At 36.0% G+C, this 22,449-nt stretch overlaps 1 protein-coding gene across 1 annotated transcript in view; it reads left to right on the top strand.

The window, feature by feature from the left end:
- The first annotated feature begins 212 nt into the window (after positions 1-212).
- Positions 213-22,449, top strand: part of ttll12 (tubulin tyrosine ligase-like family, member 12) — a 30,910-nt gene continuing 8,673 nt past the window's right edge. Inside the window, exons 1-9 of the mRNA XM_026209999.1 lie at positions 213-404; positions 612-763; positions 1,023-1,221; positions 2,116-2,275; positions 12,203-12,336; positions 12,511-12,587; positions 19,616-19,732; positions 19,830-20,024; positions 21,536-21,647. Of these exons, the coding sequence (XP_026065784.1) occupies positions 270-404; positions 612-763; positions 1,023-1,221; positions 2,116-2,275; positions 12,203-12,336; positions 12,511-12,587; positions 19,616-19,732; positions 19,830-20,024; positions 21,536-21,647 (1,281 nt within the window). The 5' untranslated portion in view covers positions 213-269. The remainder of the gene's footprint in view (positions 405-611; positions 764-1,022; positions 1,222-2,115; positions 2,276-12,202; positions 12,337-12,510; positions 12,588-19,615; positions 19,733-19,829; positions 20,025-21,535; positions 21,648-22,449) is intronic.

Below are 22,449 nucleotides of genomic sequence, written 5' to 3'. Positions count from 1 at the left end.
TTGCTAATAATGACTATTGTGCTATGTTGCACAGGAAATAACTGTATCAACATTTATTACGAACATTTAGAATGTACCAAATGTGTTTTATTTTTAGCTTCATATTTCGCATCTGACTCTGTTGCAACGTGGAGTAAAATAGCAAAAAATAATAATACAACATATTGACAGCAAAACGAGACGAGCTGGCCCTTTAACCCCGTTTCCCATGATGCACCGCTGCACGGTTCACACATGTGAGTGAGTTTTCAGAAAGAAAACTAGCAAAGATGCAGAACGGTAATGTGAACGGAGAAGAGGATGAAGAGTATCAGCTCTTCCTCTCTCAGCACAGCCCCGCTTTAAAGGCGGCGAGAATCCCTCCGCTTTACTGGAAGAGTCTGCATTTAAAACTTGCCAATGAGGTAAATACACGGCCATCACTGCTGGGCCAGTTTGACAGTGTCTGGAAATAATCTTACTTTTGTGCCATTATTATTATTTTTTTCTTTAAAAAATAGTCCGCAGTCTTCAAAATACAAGACTTACTGGTCTTTTTATAAAACCAGGTACTCCAGTGTTGATTGAACTAGTATGGACAGGTAGATTTATCGACTCGTTTTCTCTTGTAGGTGTTTGATGCTGGTGAGGTGTTCGGGATAATGCAGGTGCAAGAAGAGGACGAGGATGAAGGGAATGAACAGAGAGTCAATCCTGGAGATGAAGTGGCTTATAAAGTGATTGTGACCAGAGAGAGTGGCCTGCAGGCTGCTGATCCCACCAGGTGAGGGCAGCAGTGAGCCATTAGTCCAGCAGTCCAGTGATCTTATATGAAACAGTAGTAAGTTTGTAATGATAAAAGAGTAAAGGAAAAATACCTATCTGATGGCACATAGCACTATGTGGTATTAAAATATATATATATATATATATATATATATATATATATATATATATAAAAAAAACTGTGTTTGTGTAAATCCAGTTATTACCATGGTATATGTTAAAAAATATATGTAATTTCTGTCTCTTTTGGCTTGTAGTGTGTTTCTTGTAGATCACGCATGGACGTATAGGGTGGAAAGCGCCCGGCAGCAGCTGCTGGAGATGCCTGGCCTGCTGATCCGGATGGCCAGTCTGATGGGTTCGCCTTTTCATGGAGAGGCTCCTGATCCAGACATCGTGGATCTGGTCCTGGACAACATGTGGAAATACAATCAAACCTATCAGCTTTCCCAGGGGGTAGGAGAAGGAGAAAATCACATTAAAGGAATAGTTCAACCCAAAAACGATTATTAGCTGGAAATGTACTCATTGTCAGGCCATCCAAGATGTAAATGAGTTTTGTTTCTTCATCAGAACACATGTGGAGAAATATTGCATGACATCTCTCACAAGTGGATGCTAGGAATGGGTGCCGTCAGAATGAGAGTCTAAACAGCTGATAACAACATCATCCACAAAACTCCAGTTCAGAAATGAACGTCTTGCGAAGTGAAAAGCTGCGTGTTTGTAATGAACAGATTTATCCAGGCATTTCTAACTTCAAACCATTGCTTCCATCTAAAATATTAAAAATCCAGAGTGTATTATCTATAATGTTGCTGTCTCCAGTGAAAAAGTAATCTCATCTATACTAGGACAGAAATATGCACATATTCAGCACTGTTTATAAGCGAAAACAGTCCAAAATGTTTCTCAACAAATATATAAATGGATTTTGATGTGAGGGAACAACAGGGGTGACTTTTTTCCACAGGAAGAAGAGTTATTATGGATTATGTTGCATGATAAAATGATATTTTAGCCCAAAGCAATGGTTTCAAATTAAAATGCTGTAACAATGCTTTTGTTTGTTACAAACACACACTGGAGTCGTGTGGATTATTGTGGTGCTTTAGATTTTTTATCAGCTTCAGACTTTCATTCATACGGCACCCATTCACTGCAGAGGATTCAGTTGTGAGCAAGTGATGTAATGGCTATTTTCACCAAATCTGGTTTGATGAAGAAACTCATCTACATCTTGGATGATATGAGGCTGAGTGCATTTTCAGCAAGTTATCATCTTTGGGTGAACTTCTGAGATATGATGTTGCTGCTGAATTTGGTGTGATGAAAATGAGGATGTTGCAGTCTGCAGAAGAAAAGGTGCCTGTGTGGTACATCATGGATGAATTCGGATCTCGGGTTCAGCACTCTTCCCAGCCAACTTGCTGTATGGCTCCTCTGTTCTACGCCCCACAACAGATCGCTTACTCAGTGCTGTGGCCACTGCAAGACCTGGAGAATGGAGGTATGCACACATGAAAACATGTGTAACAGAGCAAGAAGTCATTTTCAGTCCACCACAGCTTTCAGGTACATTTTAATATAAATGTAATGTTGTGAAAAGACAGATAAATGTATATAAATGTATTTTCCAAAATACATTTGACATTTATGACATATAGTGTGAACTGTTTTTTTTTTGTTTTTTTTTATGACTCCGTCAAACTTGCTGCCCTTATATACTTAATCCAAAACATATGGTGTCTGAATCACCCAAATCAGTCAGACAACTCTCAATTCATACTGAATACTCCCACTGAACTGCAACACACACAAAAAAACAACAATCAAAATACAACTTATACAAAATAGTATTGTTATTGCTTAGCAAGTTGTTTGGCAGCTCCAGGATTATGAGATCCCAGGAGAATGATCAAGTAGATGCAGAGAGCTAGTATACCACCACAACGTTGTCAGTATTATTAAGGAAGATGGGTTGTGTTTATATAACACAGATTCATGCAATAACACACAGGATGTCCTAGGCATCCAGTCAAAGTTTTCAGAGGTCAAACATTAGCCTATATCAGTATTATGAGAAATAGAGACAAGTGAGACATGTGTTTGAGTATTGTTGTATTTAAATATACCAACTGAATGCTTTAATTTACATCTGTATCATCCAAAATCCAATTCCAGAAAAGGAGATTTATACGCTCATGATGCAAAAAACTTCAATCCAGGTCAGACGGTGGGTGGTATTTTAGTATGCAAATTTATTCAGAAAATATAGAAAGTGAGAAAACAAATCATCACTCGCAAACAGATTATTAAGTATTACAATCAAATATAGAAAATGCAAATCCAAAAATAATATAGTTTTAAAAGCAATCCATATATGATGGATTTTGCCTAAGATTAGTAAAAATGATTATAATATTCAAAAGTAAAATACATTTTAAAAATAATAAGTATATAAGAATACTTGAATATCAAAAGTCAAAGTAATACAATTCAAAGTATCTGAGTTGAATAAACCTATAGAAGTTCAAAGTATTCAAGTGAGCCCGAAATACAAGGAAAGGTAAAGATGAGAAACGAAGCTCAGCTAGTATAGACTAGACTGAACTCGGTCTGATAAGGGAGGGTGACTGCACCTCTCTTATACCCCTTCAAAACAATAGACCTTGTGATTAAAACTGAAGTCATGTCTCAAATAGATTTATAAATATTGGTCATATGCCTCCGGTCTATACAAAAATACCTAGATATGCCGTGTAGTTTAGTTTCGCTTCCACATTTTAGAAGGTCAGAACATCTTATGGTTACCAATCATAGGATTACTGATGGTTAGATTTAACTTCCTCACATGGACTAGGCTCAGTTGAATACAGGGTTACAAATATATAGAGAGATTGGCTGGACTGCGTCCCTCATTAAAACTCAGACATACAGAATCATGAATAGCTCGAGAATAAACATTGTGGAACTAAAATCCAGGCATACAGAATCATAAAAGCTCAAAATATAAACTTTTTGTTGAACTATATGGAAAGCCGCTGCATCATCTATTTCTATTTCTATATTGCTGCAGAAGTCTTCTAAGGTCTGCAGCAGCCTGTTATTTTATACAGATTTCTTATGTGTGTAAATTGAATATCATTTATTGTGTTTTGCATGACAGTTGTGTGTTCTGTGCTTGCAGCTTGTAAGGTCATAAAGAGCATATAGACTTTAGGGGCTGCATGAAATGTATTCATTTTTATATCCGAAGTACTTTGGAAAAGTGCAGCTTCTTTTTCACCACACACACCCAATATAGTGGTGCCTTAACGAATGAGTATAGTCTGGCGAACAGGCAATACCCAGATACATTCATGTGTCTTATGAAACACTTCAGTCCCTGTCTGGTTCATGTGACCTCAATCATGGAGTTTCCCATTGTGCTAGATGTCAGCGAAATTCTAATTCAATAACAATTTGTAGAGACTGAGAATGAAAACCCTAACAGATTTTTGTCTTTCTATTGCTTTAATTCTCTGCAGAGAATGATCTGGTTTACACACAGCTTGAGTCTCTGTGCAAAGAGATATCACACAGACTCACAGCTCACCTTTTATAGTATGTAAAAAGATATATTGAAGGACAGATTAGGACCTTTGAGCCAATCATGTTGCTCAGTGCACATCAACCCATAACACAGGCACATCTCATGCACATTACATTGTAGATGTTTGGTTACTCTCAAAACTGCCCGTCCCTGGTAAACAGTTTCCCCTTAAATGTTGTTTTTCAACCTAAAGCAGTTGCTTGCACAAGTTACATAAAAGAACACAATGTCCCTATGGACTATATATACTACCTTATTCATTGTATGTTAAATACCAAAGCCGCAGACAGAACACACAGGCTGTGTTGCCTGCATATTTCCTTAAATGGGTTATATTATATTCTAGCCAGCACTGTTCTCTAGTGGCGACAAAATTGTAGTACTGATATTGATATTTTATTTGACTTGGTAATGATATTCTTCTTTTTAAATGTGAAATCACTGTTTTGTCACATTTTTGATTGATGCAGAGTTGAATCCACGTCAGAAGGTTGGATTGTAGGAATATGCAAATTTATTCAGAAAAGTTTGAAGATCAGAACCTTTAAATCATAACATGAACTTGAAACATTGAATTTTAAGGTAACACTTTATAATAACTGCACACTATTAATCATTAACTTAGCATTAGGAAACAGATAATTCATAATTTATAAAGCATTAATAGACAGTAATAAGCAGTTTATAAATACAGATATAAATGCTTTATTCTTGCATTTTAAAGCATATCTATAATGTTTAATAATTGTATTTTCATACTTTATTCATGATCAATTTATCATTTCTCAATGAAGTATAGCATTATTTACAAACCAGTTATTTAGGAGTTGCCAGTGGTTCATAAGATCACAAGAAATGTAGTAAATTCAGGTAGTTATAAAGCATTTAGTAGTCGTCAGTTAACTATTTATGTGAGCTCATCTAAAGTGAGTCTAGTTATGCCTTGAAAAGCATTTATAAAGGATATTTAAAGGCTCAGGTATCTTCTAAACAAAAAACGGAAACAAACACCACACAGTGATACAGAACATAGAAATTTTAACAGCCTTTAAATCTCATTTGTAAAAGCTTTACAAGGCATAAATAGTCCTCACTTTAGATGAGCTCACAAAAATAGTTAACTAACAACTACATATGTTTAATAACTACCTGAATTAACCCTGAATTACAGTAGAAATACATGTTAATAAACCATTTATTAACACTATAAGTAACTATTATATGTCTGAATAAAAAGATGTATGAATGCACATTTAAATAGTTTATTAATCATTTACTTACAATTTCTAAGTGATCTTATGAACCACTGACAACTCCTTAATAACTGGTGTGTAAATAATGCTATACTTAATTTAGAAATAAGTTGATCATTAATAAAGTATGAAAAGACAATTATTAAATACATTATAGATATGCTTTTAAATCAGGTATAAAGCATTTATATCTGTATTTATAAACTGCTTATAAATGTCTATTAATGCTTTATAAATTATGAATTAACTGTTTCCTAATGCTTAACTAATGATTAATAGCATGCAGTTATTATAAAGTGTTACCAATTTGGATAATCGCCTTTGAAGCCAGAGAATACAAAACAACTGTTACTATAGTTTTAATAACAATCCATTTATGATGGGTTGAACACAAACTACAATTAATAAAAACTACGTGGAATGAATAAGTATACCATCTGAATTGAATAAAAACTTTCATAAAGTTTTCAGTCTGAGTCTTTAAAGTTTAAGGTTAGAGGGGCACCCTTTCTATAGTGAAGCTGAATAAGGGGAAGTTTTAAGAGAGTGAGGAGAATAAGAGTAAAGAAGAAGTAAAAGGGTGCAAGTCATAACCTCTTTTATATCCCTGCAAGATACAAAGAAGATTGTGTTTAACAAAGAAATGTACATTGCATCAGGGGCAGAAGGGCTATTTCTAAATGTAAACACCCAAAACTCAGTATTGACCAAGTATACCGTGACCTTTAAAATAAGATTAGATTGTGGTTTTTCACCCCCTTCATCTACTGCAACGCTGGCAGTTACTCTTTAAAGTCTTAAAGAGTCTCTATTAAAGTCTTAATCTTTTAAGCTTCTTATATAAAGCAGACTTGGCTTAAAATTCAATTATATTATAATGTTTAAAAAAAAAAGTTTACAAATAAAAAATATTCCACATTGGAATGAAAGCTTAAATGAAATACTGGAAAAGAAAAGAAGTGAAAGTAGTGAAAAGAAAAGAAGTGAGAGTAGTGAAAAGTGAGAAGTGAGTAATGTCTCATAATTGGCAAGCATGGTGGTTACAGATATAATATTGAATTATGCAACACTTTAATATTTGATTACAAATCTGCCTGCGTTATTTTGGAATGATCTAATGTATTTTGGTAAGGTAAGGCAGTCTCTGTGCCATTTAGAAAGGGGTTTGAAGAGGATTTTGGTGTTGTGTTCAAACAAGAGGTCAAAAGGTTTCAAAGGGGGGTCTGTTTTTAGCTTTTAAGTCTTGGGAAGGGAATCAACCACATTTGTCTTGAATCATTATTCTTCATGTGGTAGGTGGAATGTGCCATCAAAAACTGTCGACCTGTTAAACTGTCAACAGACTGTTGAACTACCACAGTTGGATGCAGATCTGATGTCTGGATGACGTCTTTTGGGAAAACCCTCCTGGTGATTGGTTGGTTGTCTGGTTACGTAGAACTTCCGAGAGTTTTGGATGGTTTTGAGTTCTGGATGGCAAGAAAACTAGCAGTGTTGGAGTTGGTAGTTCCAGCCATGGGGAAGAAGGAAGAGTGCGCCGCATTTACTAGACTAGACGCGCTGAATTAGTTCAAGCATTGGGATTATCGAAGTTGATTTGGTCCATCCCACGATGTGATCTTCCAATGGGATGCTGTTGCAGAGCTTAGACACGCCCCGTACTATTTCTCGTCAATTAAACATCATGTGACATCTTCATGCGAGATGAAACTTTGGGTTAATACCTTATAAACTGTCATAATATGGACAAAATCTGGACATTTCATTCTCTCCAAATTTAAGCAAATAACATTAGCTTCAGTTCAATATTAAATGTTCCCTATCTTGCACACATTTAATAACACTATCTGTTAAAGTTATAAAAACAATACATAAAACTTTGGTTAAACTTGCACCGATTACCTTGAGCACATCAAACATATATAAAGACATAAAACGTTGTTTGTGAATATAGTTAAAAATTCAGATTTCTTAATGGTTGTCCTTTTGTAGGAAGATTTTCAAGCAAGCAGGAAGCAGAGTCATGGGATGGGTCAGGAAACAAACCCAGATGTTGATGTCACATGTTTAGCTCAAGATTAGTTTGCTCGATTTTGCAACAGACTTGTCCTCTGTTGTATGATCACATTATCACTTCACTTAATGTCGACATAGGGTTTTTTAGCAGTTCTCCTTGACAGGAAATGGGTCCAGACAATCTAAGTATTGTTCCTCTTCAGCTAATCATTACCTTAGTTCAGATCGCAGATGGGATGAAGTCGGCTCTTATATTTCCTTTGACGAAGTAACCGATACTGCATTTATTGACCTCTCTTAAATGTCCAAGGTACCGGGACTATTCCCGTGGTCCAGTAACAGGGAACATCAGACATTTGATTAATGGTTATTGATACAGAATCTAATCCAAGCCAGACGGTGGAGGTAGAATAATATGCAAATGTATTCAGAAAAATATAGAAAAATGTAACTACAAAAAATTACTTGGAAACTAAAGTATATAAAGTATCATAACCAGCTTCAAATATAGAAAATACAAATCCACTGTTAATATAGTTTTAAAAGCAATCCATTTGCGACAGATTGTGCCCATCTATTATTAAAGGGGGGGTGAAATGCTCGTTTTCACTCAATATCATGTTAATCTTGAGTACCTATAGAGTAGTACTGCATCCATCATAACTCCAAAAAGTATTTAGTTTTATTTAGTTTTATTATATTCATAAGAGAAAGATAGTCTTTACCGATTTTTCCCCGGAAAAACACGACTGACTGGAGGCGTGACGTGTGGGCGGAGCTAAAGAATCACGAGCGCCAGTTGCGTTGAGAGCGTTTGGAAGCTGTGACAGCTGTGAAGGCTGAAACTGAACTGAAACTGAAACTGAGCAGCAGTAGCAAGGACTCGCTCCGAGCGGGGCTCGAACCCTGGTCTCCGATGGGAGGCGGACGCACTAACAAGGAGGCAGAGATATTTTAAGCAGTTTTACTCACCGCCTGTGGTTCCAACACACAATCGTGACCCTTTTTCGTTGGGATTGCATCATCCTTAAGAAATAAACGATACGCTAATCCGTCGTCAAACTGGGCTTTGTTTGTAAAACAAGCATTTTAGAAATGCAGGGAACAAACACAAACACTTGCACAACTCCGTTGATGCTCTGTAAAAATAAACTCCATCCACTGGTCCCTTAATGCTGTTTTTTCTTTGGTAATCTGTGCAGGGTTGTCTTGCCCTGGCAACCAAAAACACACTTCTTTTGTGACATTTGATTAGTGATTGTCTGTGCACAGCCTCTCTCTCTGCCTCTGCTCTGCTAGACGGGAGCGTGCGCTCTTCCGGCAAACGTGCCCTCAGGACCCATATAAGGAAATTCCGCTCCATCTAACGTCACACAGAGCCATACTTGAAAAAAACTTTCCGAAACTTGTGACAAACCGGAAGGAGTATTTTTGGAACAGAAATACTCCTTCAAACATACAACTTAATTTTTGAAACTTTGTCCATGTTTAGCATTGGAATCCAACTCTTTAACAGTGTAAAAAACTCAGTATGCATGAAATAGTATTTCACCCCCCCTTTAATAAAAATGAGTAACATCAGAATTGTGAAATTTCAACTCGCATTTAAACTTGCAAAACAATTTCCTTCTTTTTATGTTGCGAAATAAAAAACAGAATTGTGAGATATAACCATAGAATTGCAAAAGGTAAACTCAAAATTGTGAGTCAGAATTCTGAGTTCATATTTCCCAATTCAGACTTGTTTTATTTTTCTATTATTAATAAAAATGAGAACCGTATCCAAAAAGATATCCAAACTATAAAAAATACAAAGTATCTAAAAATACACAGTTAGAAATAAATACAATGTACATGGTCGGCCTCACGTAGCCAGACTATTAAATGCACATTTCCACATTGGGGAAGTCGTGGCCTAATGGTTAGAGAGTCGGACTCACAATCCAAGGGTTTGGCAGGAATTGTAGGTGGGGGAGTGCATGTACAGTACTCTCACTACCCTCAATACCACGACTGAGGTGCCCTTGAGCAAGGCACCGAACCCCCAACTGCTCCCCGGACGCTGCAACAAAAATGACTCTGGGTGTGTGTTTTCACAGTTTGTGTGTGTTCACTACTATGTGTGTGTGCACTTTGGATGGGTTAAAAGCAGAGCACGAATTCCGAGTATGGGTCACCATACTTGGCTGAATGTCACTTCATTTAGAAAAACTCATTAAATGTAATCATCAATAAATGTACATCTTTGAATAGAAAGTTTGAAATTAATTTCAAAAATAAATATTTTGTAATATTATACTTAATATTATACTTAATATTATTAATATTATATTTATTTAATGCATTCTCGAAGAATACAATTATACATTTATTTTAAAAAGAATGTGAACCCACACTTTTGAAGAATAGTTTACATTACAGGCTTTCAATGATAAGTTTATGCTTGAATGATAAGTCTGTCTGTTTTTAAATGATACAGTGAATAAAAAAAACAATCTCTTTTGATCATTTTTGTCAAGTTTGTCAAGTCAATTGATTTCATAAGTCTAACTGGAAGATAACTCTTTAATCACTGCATGCTTTAAGGAGCATATAGTACACTTCATTCATTTTATGTCTTAAATGGCAAGATCAGATAGATACTTATCTATCTGTTCTTAACACTCCCACAGGGAACAAAGAGGAATGCACCACAGGCCACGCCCCCAATGGAAACAAATGTGTTCACATGTCTGTGCATGATGATGCAAGACACATCAAAGATTCTCCATTAGACAGGTGTTAATATCAGATGTTAACAGGACCTTTTTTAACTTGAAAGTTTGCAGTCTTTAGGACTCAAGGTCTTACACCCCACAGGAAACAAAGGAGGTTATCGTTCACACCAACTTGCAAGTCATTTACTGCTTGGCTACTTGTCACGTAGCAGTTAGTGTGTTCATTTGATCCTGAGAAGGCCTTATCCCTGTGAAACTTGGCATATGAAATTCTAGTCAGAAATAAATACTGATAATTACCACTGTTGATCTGAAATTAAGTTTTGTCCCTGTTATGGTTGAATCACAGGACCGGATACCAGTTGCCTTGCCAAAAACTCTTTGTTATATGTATCAGGCATAGGAGAGAAGTTTGTTGTCTTCGTGCCAGCTGTATGTGTCTCTGGGGCATTAACCGTGAGCATAGCCTTATATACCACTGACTAAAGGATTTGCAATTCCTTACAAGGTAAAGAAACTTGTTGGCTTGTTTAAAATAGAATGTATACTTCATGCTTACATCAGTTGATATATATGTATCACAAAACATAGATCAGCAGAAAAACAAGCCACCGTATGCATGGTGGAAACATGTTACGAGTAGACACATTCCTGCATGTAAACACATTCTTGTATGGCCAAAATTATCTCTTTTTCCTATGTCTGCCATATGATCCTAACATGTTGATGCAGAACCAAGGCCATGGAGTATATATAACTTCCCCATGCACTTAATATTAAGCATTATACATTCAATTATGAATATACATAATATTGAAAGAATACATTTCTGGTCCACATCACTAAGCAAGATCAGATAGTTCGTAATAGTATAACAGGGAGATCTTCATAATAGTGTAGTAAAATCCTGATCCAGCCAGATGAGAAAAATGATATCAAAGATAATTTTACTGTTTAAGGAATAAAATTTTTATAAAATAAGAATTAAATTCATTTTGAATAAAACTGAGAATACTGAGAATGATAACAATGGAAATGTTGTTAATTATCTGGTGTTTAAAAGAGAACATAATCAGTAGGGTCCTGAAAACTGCAGAATGCTGAATGTCGAACTCTAGTGAACTATTTACATTTTTTTCAGTGCATCTACAAGACTGAGATAGAGAGAGGAAGTCTGTTGAATATGTTGCTCACCACCCTGCATAGGTCATCCAACATACAATAACATGAAAGCTTGTTTTAAACATTTATATCTCTGATATTCTGAGAGAAAAAAAACATCAGAATTGTGAAATTTAAACTCGCATTTAAACTTGCGAAAAAGTTGCAATTTCCTTTTTATTCTGTGGCGAAATAAAAAACTGAATCGTTAGATATAACCACAGAATTGCAAAAGGTAAACTCAAAATTGTAGAGTCAAAATTCTGAATTAATATTTCTCAAATCAGACTTATTTATGTGAATTGTGAAATATAAACCCAGAATTATGAAGGGAAAAAATGTCAGGATTGAATGTGAAAATGTCACAATTACTTTTATTACATTTTATGCCATGATGGGCGAAGATACCTGAATAATTTGCAGCAGATCTGAGCAAATAGTTTATTGTGGTTTGATATGAGATATGTTTGATATGAGAGCATTAACTCGTGTCTGCAAAAACACAATTGTGCATGTCAAATATGATACAGTAGGCTTTATGAGGTTTATGTAATGCTCATCATGCATATGAAAATGTCAAAGTTTTCACATTTCTGTTTGAAAGTACATTGATTAATGATTCTTTAAGCACTATATATAGTAGTAATATTTGGTAATGAATGTTAGTTAAAGTAAGACATTTAACCATTTATCAGATGAGGTGTCACGTGATTTTGCATATGGCGAGGCCGACTCTTTGGTGAGGAGATGCCGTCTGTTAGCATGGCTTCCTGATGACCTTGAGGATGTGAGCGATGACGTCCAAGAACCGTCTGACCTTTACTATGAAGTGAGTGAATTTAATTATCCTTAAAATATTGTCTGCTTTGGAAATGTTTGTCTATGTGGAGTCTTAATGGCTGTTGGCATGCATTAAACTGCCTGGGTGCTTTTTGTGGACAACATTTTGATTCAGTAAAATCATTAAGTGCCGTTTTCTCTCTACACCACTGCACTTTTCTAGACAATTCTGCAGGAGAACAAAGAGAAGCTTCCTATAGACATCCAGCTTTACTGTGTACCAGATGGAAAAGTACTGAAGTAAGTCATTGTGTTAAATTTCAGATATTGTTTTCTGTTCTTGGCAACTTTTAAAGTTTGTTTTCTTCTTAAAGGGTTAGTTCACCCTGAAATAAAAATGATGTCATTAATGACTCATCCTCATATCGTTCCAAACCCGTGAGACCTCCGTTCATCTTCGGACCACAGTTTAAGATATTTTAGATTTAGTCTGAGAGCTTTCTGTCCCTCCATTGAAAATGTATGTACAGTATACATTTTCAATGGAGGGACAGAAAGCTCTCGGACTTAAAAGACTTTTAGATTTAAAAGTTATATGCAAATTTATTCAGAGAAGTTTAGAGAACAGAAACTACAAATCATAACTTGGAAATTAAACCCATGATTATAAAAAATAATTTTTGAAACCAGAAAATGCAGATCAACTGTTACATTTATACATTTATGATGGATTGAACCCATCTACAATTAATAAAAATTAATAAGGTATAATGAAAAATTATCCCACCTGAATTGAATAAAAACCTTCATAAAAGTTCTAAGATTTAAAGTTTAAGGTTTAAGGTTCACCCAGCTAATCTACTGAGTGAAGCCAAAAAGTTTCACGAGAGTGAAGAGAGAAGAAGAGGAGAGAGGAGTGAATAAAGGGGGGTGCGAGACGCATAATTTTATGTTCCTGCAAACACACAAAGAACAAAGAATTATATGTTCAGAAAAGACGCTGTCGTCAGCGAAACAGGAAAAGGGCTATTCCTAAATCAGACATAGCAAGTTCCTAATTCAATAACAGCTAAGAATTCTGGTGTGCTCTGCAGTTTCTCACCCCTTCCCCACCCTTTAGGGACACAATATATATGTACTGACAGAAGTTTTAGGGAAAACAGTACAATCTTTGAGCTCCCTGTATAAAACAGACTCGACTTAATACCCAGTTAAAGGGGTCATGAAATGAGAAACCAAATTTGCCTTGATCTTTTGGAATATAAGAGGTCTTTGTACCATTAAAACGTCCTGCAAGTTTCATAGCTTAAGACGTCCTCCCCATTATAAACGAGCCATTTATTTAATCAAGCTCTAAATACAGCTCGTTCTGGATCCATGGTAAGAAGTGACGTCACGGTGCGAAGTGACGTTCCAATTATTTGCATATGACCGCCTCCAGCACAAGACAACTACGCTCATTTCGGATCGTTGTCGCGCCGCGCACCTCACAAGTGTTCAGTCAACGGACAGCGAGTGGGTCTGTGTACAGGAAAATTACAATGCCACGCAGATGTGCTGTTCCTGGCTGTGGACAAACAACATCTTTGAATACGCTGCCGAAAGATCCTGACATCAGGGAAAAATGGATGCAGTTTATTTTTTGCGGACGTCCCAGTCACGGCAGTGCTAATTTAAGTGTTTGTTCTATAAATTTTAACGATGACCCAAGTGTCGTAGCAAAGGTATTATTTATTTAATCCTAACCTGTGTCATCATAATTATATTTATAAGAAGCTTAAAAGCTTTATTGCCTAAAATGAAGTATTTATAGTCCATATTTTTATGATACTGCATTATATGCAGCATCTTCAAATATGGCCTGTGCATGCATTTTTGTCCGCGGTACACCCTATCATTTCATTGAAATTTGGTAAATAATGTTGAACTGTTAGCATATTAAGCTATAGAATAATTATGCAACAATAATCCGTTTTGGATTATTGGATTATTGGGGGGAAGTCGTGGCCTAATGGTTAGAGAGTCGGACTCCCAATCGAAAGGTTGTGGGTTCTAGTCTCGGGCCGGACGGAATTGTGGGTGGGGGGAGTGCATGTACAGTTCTCTCTCCACCTTCAATACCACGACTGAGGTGCCCTTGAGCAAGGCATCGAACCCCCAACTGCTCCCCGGGCGCCGCAGCATAAATGGCTGCCCACTGCTCCGGGTGTGTGCTCACAGTGTGTGTGTGTGTGTGTGTTCACTGCTCTGTGTGTGTGCATTTCGGATGGGTTAAATGCAGAGCACAAATTCTGAGTATGGGTCACCATACTTGGCTGAATGTCACTTCACTTTCACTTTCACTTTCACTTTTCAAGTGTCTCGGGTTACAATTTTTTTATTAATTCAAAATAGTTTCACTTTCCATGTGGACACGGGCTGATCCAGTCTTCGTTGTTGTGGTGATGGTTCATTTTCCTCTGATTCCTCATCTGATTCCAGCTCAAACATATAAGGTTTTATCATTGCAAGAGCCATCGCTTCGAATGCATCACTCGCTACTAAACAGTTACGCTCAATCCGCAAATGTTCCGTCAAATGTCGTTAGCCAATCATAACAGTGGGCGTTAACACTGAACTCTTAAAGAGGAAACAACCCAAAACAGACTGTTTGAATCAAAGGATGAGAAACAGGGTGGGAAAATGTCATAATTCACTACATTTTAAAAGTTTTTTTTTTTTTTTTTAAACTATAGTAATACTATAATTGCACCTAGGGGACCATAATAATAAAATAAAAAAACTCATGTCATGACCCCTTTAATCATACTGTTAATAACATTAATTTGTTAATATTTTAATTAATTTTTTAATATTATTATTAATGCATAAGATATATATAAATTCTTAAGTCGATTCACCTGTAGGGAACGACCAACAATAAACAGTGGAGAAACTTTGAGGATCTCCAGCTCTCAAGCCCCCAGAAATCACAAACAACTAAACAAATTGTTAAATGGCTTGACTGGCTTTTATTTTCAACCTAATCAGGGGTTAACAGGGATATAAAAACAAAATCAAACAAAAAGACACTGATGCAAAAAATTAGAGACTTCAATCTTGGTCAGACGGTGGGGTGGTATTTTAGTATGCAAATTTATTCAAAGAATATAGGAAATGAGAATACAACTCATAACTTGCAAACTGATTAGTAAGTATTAAAATCAGCTTCAAATATAGAAAATACAAATCCCAAAATTAATATAGTTTTAAAAGCAATCCATGTATGATGGATGTTGCCCAATTAAAAGTAATACAAAATGCATTATAATATTCAAAAGTAATAAAGATGTTAAAAATAATAATAATACAAAGTATACAACAAGCATATAAAATACCTGCATTTCAAAATAGCAACAATAAAGACAATGTATCTGATATGAATAAAAACCTGTAAGATGATCAAAGAGTTCAAGTGAGCCCCGGAATATAAGAAGGAAAAAGGTAAGAAAAGACGAAGTCCAGCTAGAAGGGTCTAGTCTGAACTCAGTCTGAGAGAAAGAGAGAGAGGTAAAAAGGAGAGGTGAGTTGCCTTCTTATAGTCCTGCAAGTCTGTACCAAACTCATGCCACATCTATGCAGTCATGTCTCAGACAGCTATTAAAACATTCGTCATCTTCTCCGAAAATACATATAAGCCCTTGCAAGGTAATTTCGGTTCTCTATTTCCGCAGATCAGCAGATTGATTGTCCAAAGTCTAACTGCCTTACCCAAAAGGTCAACCGTCTCGTTCTTCTCTGATTAGAAACCCACAAAGGGAGTTAATAACTTCAAATAGCAGGCGAGATCAGATATAATCACCTCTGCGTCATGCAGTTTTGAAAATACAATCCTTTCATGGAAATCTCTATTTCTATCTTCTCTTGTTTCCATATAGGTATAACAGTCTTCTAAGTCTAAAGTTCAGCTGAGGCCTTCAGCACAGGTTGTCCTGTACTTTTAAGCACGTAGCAAATGCACACATGACACAAGTCAAAATTTGGGTTACATCAGACACTTTACCCCAGGAGGAAGGCTCGAATAAAAGAAAACCAAAATACAGCTACCTAAAAAGAGGATGAACACTAACTTACCTATACAGTAAAAAAGAGCAAAACAAAAACATGTATAACTTCCCTCACTCCCTAACTAACCATTAAACAAGAGAAAAGATATGGTTCCCCTACACCCTACGTTACCCAAAAACTCCTTTGCATTTAATAAAAAAAAAAAGAAACACAAACTCAAGAAACACATTGAGATAAAGCAATAAATAGCTCCACACACTCTTGGGTTTGGAGAGCAGAACAACCCCAAACTCTGTGATGTCAGTTTTTATATTGAAGTCCTCCGAACATGCACCAATCAGGGCTTGAACCACGCTCACCTGTGGATGAGCACAGATGTTTAACCATCAGCCTATCTGGCAAAAACACACAGAAAGAGAGAAAAAGAAAGCAAAAACACAAACACCAATGACACTTCATACAAAAAAAAACAGAAACAAAATTAATATGTCCTTCGACGTGTGTTGAGGACACAATTTCCCCTAAAAATGAGCCAAATCTGTCAAAACATCCCTGGAGATATTCAGGGATAAAACATTCCTTCCATCATTCCTTCTTTCTAATAATGCTAAATCTTTTCTTTTAGGGTTAGTATTAGTAAGAGTGTGTGTTTGGGTGTTTAGAGGTGTAATTGAGGGTCTGGAACATGTCTGTGAATGCAGTAATTTACAGCCCCTAATCAATATCTATAAATCTTGGGTCATAAAATCAGCAGTTTGTGTTCCCCATCTAGATAGAAACATTCCTCCTCCTCCAAGGCTGACAAGGTTTAAAAGAAAATCTTCAAAGCTGTCAAGTATTTAGATGAAACACAGATTTAGCACTTATGGATAAGCAGATATCCTGTATGGCACCAAAAATTTAAAGCACAGAATGATGCATGAAATAATTACTTTATTTTCAGTTAACCACAACAATATCTTTACTGCTTAACACACACTCTTATGTGGGTTGTACCATTTACTCTGTGGTGGCTTTCTCTGTCACATCTGGTTCGTGCAACGTATGGGTTAACTCAAGCATGCTTGCTGCTTAAGTACTATTTGGGGCTAGAATATCTGGGGTAGAGCCAAGCTGTCCTGCCAATTTTAGAGGCTAAAGAACAGATTGAAAATGCTTATACTCATGCATATTCTTGTCAAAGTGTATACATATCCGCTAGAATAGTTAATGGATATAAATGGTTACACACATTATAAATAGAACACTCTGAGTAGAAAGTTCAACAGAACAACATTTGTTTGAAATAGAAATCATTGTAATAATGTTATGTTGAAAATAATGAACAGTAAATTTAGACTATTTATTGTGGTGTGCTATTACTGTATGCTATGTATGTATGTATGTATGTGCATTTACCCTAATATTATAGTCCTTAGCAGTTAAGGAGCGTTAAAGGGTTAGTTAATTGAAAAATCAAAATTTTGTTATTAATAACTCACCCTCATGTCATTCCAAACCCATGGGACCTTCGTTTATCTTTGGAACACAGTTTAAGATATTTTAGATTTAGTCCGAGAGCTTTCAGTCCCTCCATTGAAACTGTGTGTACGATTTACTGTCTATGTCCAGAAAGGTAAAAAACACATCATCAAAGTAGTCCATGTGACGACAGAGGGTCAGTTAGAATTTTTTGAAGCATCAAAAATAAATTTTGGTCCAAAAATTAATCCACAAATGACTGAAGCTGTTAACTTTTTTAATGTGGTTTAGTTGGTTGGTTTTAACTCAGAGGGAGTGTCAACCACATTTAAAAAGTTAACAGCTTAAGTAATTTGTGAATTAATGCGTATTGGAGACGCAAACAGTTTAAAACGATTCAGTTCGATTTGGTGAACTGGTTCAAAAAGATCCAGTTGCATCGAATTTTTCGTTTGCGAACTGGATATTCAGACTGCTTTGATTTGAACTCTCTCACAACAGACACTGAAAAGAAGACAATGATGAATAAAGTTGTAGTTTTTGCTATTTTTGGACCAAAATGTATTTTCGATGCTTCAAAAAATTCTAACTGACCCTCTGATGTCACATGGACTACTTTGATGATGTTTTTCTTACCTTTCTGGACATGGACAGTAGACCGTACACACAGTTTCAATGGAGGGACTGAAAGCTCTCGGACTGAATCAAAAATATCTTAAACTGTGTTCCAAAGATAAACGGAGGTCTTACGGGTTTGGAACAACATGAGGGTGAGTTATTAATAGCATAATTTCGATTTTTCGATGAACTAACCCTTTAAGGAGTGTAGTGTATTTTCGTCTGCCATGGATCTGAGGAATCACACAGTCTCTGGGTTTTGTTTCCAGAAGAAAGATTTTATTTTCAAGAGAAAATAAAACAGAGAAAGCTCTGCAGAACAGTCTGTCGAATCTGTGTCGGTTCTCTATTTTATACAGTGCTTCTGAAGGCGTGCCCATGTTCAATACATTTCATATATAAGGTTCTGTTTATCAACTCGTTTTCCTTGTATGGTTGTCTCCAGCTTGCTTTTAGGATGTAGAATTTATTTTAAGTGAAAACGAGGAGGCCTAATAATATATTTTGTCTTATGTCAAAACAGGACATGCAACTTTACTATATGCTTTTGGTAATGTCTGTACCAAGGAGGACTGATCATATATTTTGTCTTAATGTCCAAATAGGGTGTGCAGCTGTACCCTATATTATATCCCTGCACTCTGTGCACATTCCATTCTCATTCAGGCCTCTACATACAGTCAAATGCATGATTATATCAGTAGAATAACTTGATACATAAATGGCTAGATTCACATTGATTATGCCTGATTAGTTTACATATTGACCAATAAAAATCTTCCACAGGAGCAGCAGTATATTCAACTGTGTGTGCTCAGTTACGAAGAGCCTCCATTAAGAGAAACATGTGATGATCTTGTGCTGAAGTGATGAACTGTATTTGTATTGCTCTGTCGCGAGGAGATTATATAGACTGGAATCAAATGGTAATAAGCTGAAGTGGCCTGAATGATATGTATTGTTTATGGAAACCTATATAAAAAGAGTATTGCATAGACAGACTGGTCAAAATCTCTCTAATCAAGTCTCTCGGCATCATTATCTCTGATAATAAAGTCTGCCTTGTGGTATCAAAACCTCAAGCCTTTGAGAGTGGATGATTGAAATAGGTGGAAAGTGCATTAAGCTTTTTTTAATCACTGTGTGTGTGTGTGTGTGTGTGTATTCACTTGGTATTCACATTTCCTATGTATACAATTCAGGGTCTACACTGAGATGAAGCAGGTTTTAGACCATCTGAAACATCCACGTTTCCAGTTCACCGAAAACGAGGAAGAAGCTGACATAATCTGGGCCTTCTCCCATATCCGAGATTATCGGTGAGCATGTTTTGAGTGGTCTTATGTACACTTGAGTCCTATTATTCTTGTTTTACTTAAGTGATTTTGTTTGCTCAACTGATTCATTTACTCTTAGAAAACTAAGTGAGGCACGGCCTCATGTCCTACTCAACCAGTTCCCCTGTGAGACTGTGCTGACCACTAAAGACTGCCTGGCATCTGTGGCACGGAGAGCCAGGGGAGGTCAGGGGGCTCCATGGCTCCCCAAAACCTTTAATCTACAGACTGAGCTCCCTCAGTTCATCAGACATTACCTAAGGAGACAGGAGAGGTGAGCATCTGTCTGATAATAGTGCTGAAAAAAAAAAAGATTATGTAATGGACTGTGGTTAAAGATGCTTGGTTGAAACATACTTTATTGGAGAACTTAAGAGAATCATGGAAACACAGTAAACAAAAAATTGCGGACACATTTATAATAAAAACTGACATGATTGCACAGACTTCTTAATCCTAAAACAGATCTAGTTATAGCATACATTTGTTCTGCTTCCTTCTGTGGATGATGTTAGATGTACTTTTGAACCTTCCTAAACATGCAATGTACATTTCAAAATTTCGTATTTCAACATATGCATCAAATATAAAACGGGAAGGAACTCTATGCACAGCGTACTTCATATTTCTGTTAAGATCTCAGTGGTATGTGAGTTTCCAGTGTAATATTTTGCCATTGTGAACTGAGGTGGTTGCATTCTCTTCCTGCCCTATTTCTAATAACTACTAGTTATGATAATATAATATGTTATATAAAATCTTAACTATAGTAAATGTAGCATTTTCGTATATAATATTTATATTTAAACTTTTTATAAAGGAGTTTCAGAAACGTAAGGATTGAGGTGGGATTTATTTTCTCACAATTTCTGTTTTTATTAAATTTTTAAAGAAGACATTTCACACTCCAAGAAATTTCCATCACTGGATGCTAAGCAAATGAACATTTTACACAGAATACACGAAACAGTCTGATTAATACGGCATTCTTCCTAAAAGATGACCGTAAAGCGAGATCTTGAATACTAAGCTTCGGTATTATCCCTAATATTTTTTGTACCCTATGATTAAGGTGACAGGACCTCTTTTTTTCCCAGATATGTCCTGGCCTTTAATTTTTTTATTTTGCATAAAATGTTTGGTTTTAGCTCTTTTTTCTAAAATTTGGCTTTGTTTTCATATTGTTTTCATACTTTCTGAAGGTTGAAAAAGTATGATGAAAAAGTAGTTTACCAAAAGCATGCAGCCATTATTTGTCACACAATCTAGAAAAGTTCATAATTTTTTCCCTTGTGCTCTCAGTTACCACTCGCTCAGAAAACAAGATGAATATGCACGTTCTGTGTTCAAGCTTCTTCAGAGATTTATTGCTTAGCTAGGTACTAATTAGTACAAGGAGTCAGAGTTGCAGTCATTTGAAGACAATTTACTGAAGGAAATAGTTTGCATACTTTCCTCAGCAAAAGTCAGCTTCAACACTCTGTAGACTGTTCATAGACCACTCTGCATACACACTCAATATAGCAGTAATTATACTTTAAAAGAGGGTCAGTAACTACTTCATTACTGATGCAAAAAAAAAGACTTCAATCCTGACGGTGTGGTGTTATTCAGTATGCAAATTTATTCAAAGAATATAGGAAGTAAGAAAACAAATCATCTCTTGCAAACAGATTATTAAGTATTAAAATCAGCTTCAAATATAGAAAATGCAAATCAAATGGTGCTAATAATTAGATTATTAGATGAATTCTTGACAGCCTTATTTGTCTATGATCATTTCAGAGGACTGGATAACCACTGGATTTGCAAACCTTGGAATCTGGCCCGCGGTTTGGACACACACATCACAAACAACCTCAGCTACATAATCAGACAGCGAGAGAGCACCCCAAAGGTATACTTGCACACACAATACTGCCACGTATCCTACTTCCTGCACTGAGTCTGTGCACCCAGAATTACAGACCTAGACTTGGATCCATAACCTAGCAACTTCCAAAACTGTTTTATGAAGTCTGTTGAAAGTGTGTTGGTTTTTTCCACTTCTGAGAGAAATCCCTCTCAAGGTCTTGAGCTTTTGATGCCAAGACTTCATTATCATTGGCAATGAAGCAGAGTATCTGTCGGGTTGCGTCTGAACACTCTTTATATTGTTTTTCCTCAAGGTCTGTTTAACACATTTCATACACAGTCCTACTACTTCTTTATAATAATCACATTTTACTCTCCTGCAGTGCTCCATACAAACAGGAAACATATGATCATACTGGTAGAATAACTTGATTACTGTCCTGTAGGCCTCCTTTCTTACAAGAAACACAATCATAATAGTAGATTACAATCATGACTATATTCACATTGATTATACTTGATTATTTCATATTTTGATTAATAAATATCTTCTACAAATTCTTCATCGGAACAGATTTGGGTGCTGTCAGAATGAGTTCAAACATCTGATAAAAACATCACAATAATCCACAACTAATCCTCATCTTGTGGAGTGAAAAGCTGCGTGTTTGTAAAAAAAAACCTCGCTTAAATTAAGACATTTTTATCTTAAAATTGGTACTTCCTCTATCCATAATATTGCTTTCTCCAGTGGAAAAAAAAAAACATCTAGTCTGAATCAGTTGAGTAATATGCACATATCAAACACTTTTTACAAGTAAAAACGGTCCAAAACAGTTCTAAAC

This window comes from Carassius auratus, chromosome 29, assembly GCF_003368295.1.
Source record: "Carassius auratus strain Wakin chromosome 29, ASM336829v1, whole genome shotgun sequence".
NCBI classification, from domain to species: Eukaryota; Metazoa; Chordata; class Actinopteri; order Cypriniformes; family Cyprinidae; genus Carassius; species Carassius auratus.
The sequence above is the reverse complement of the archived record's forward strand: the minus strand, read 5'-3'. Positions and strand labels throughout refer to the sequence as shown.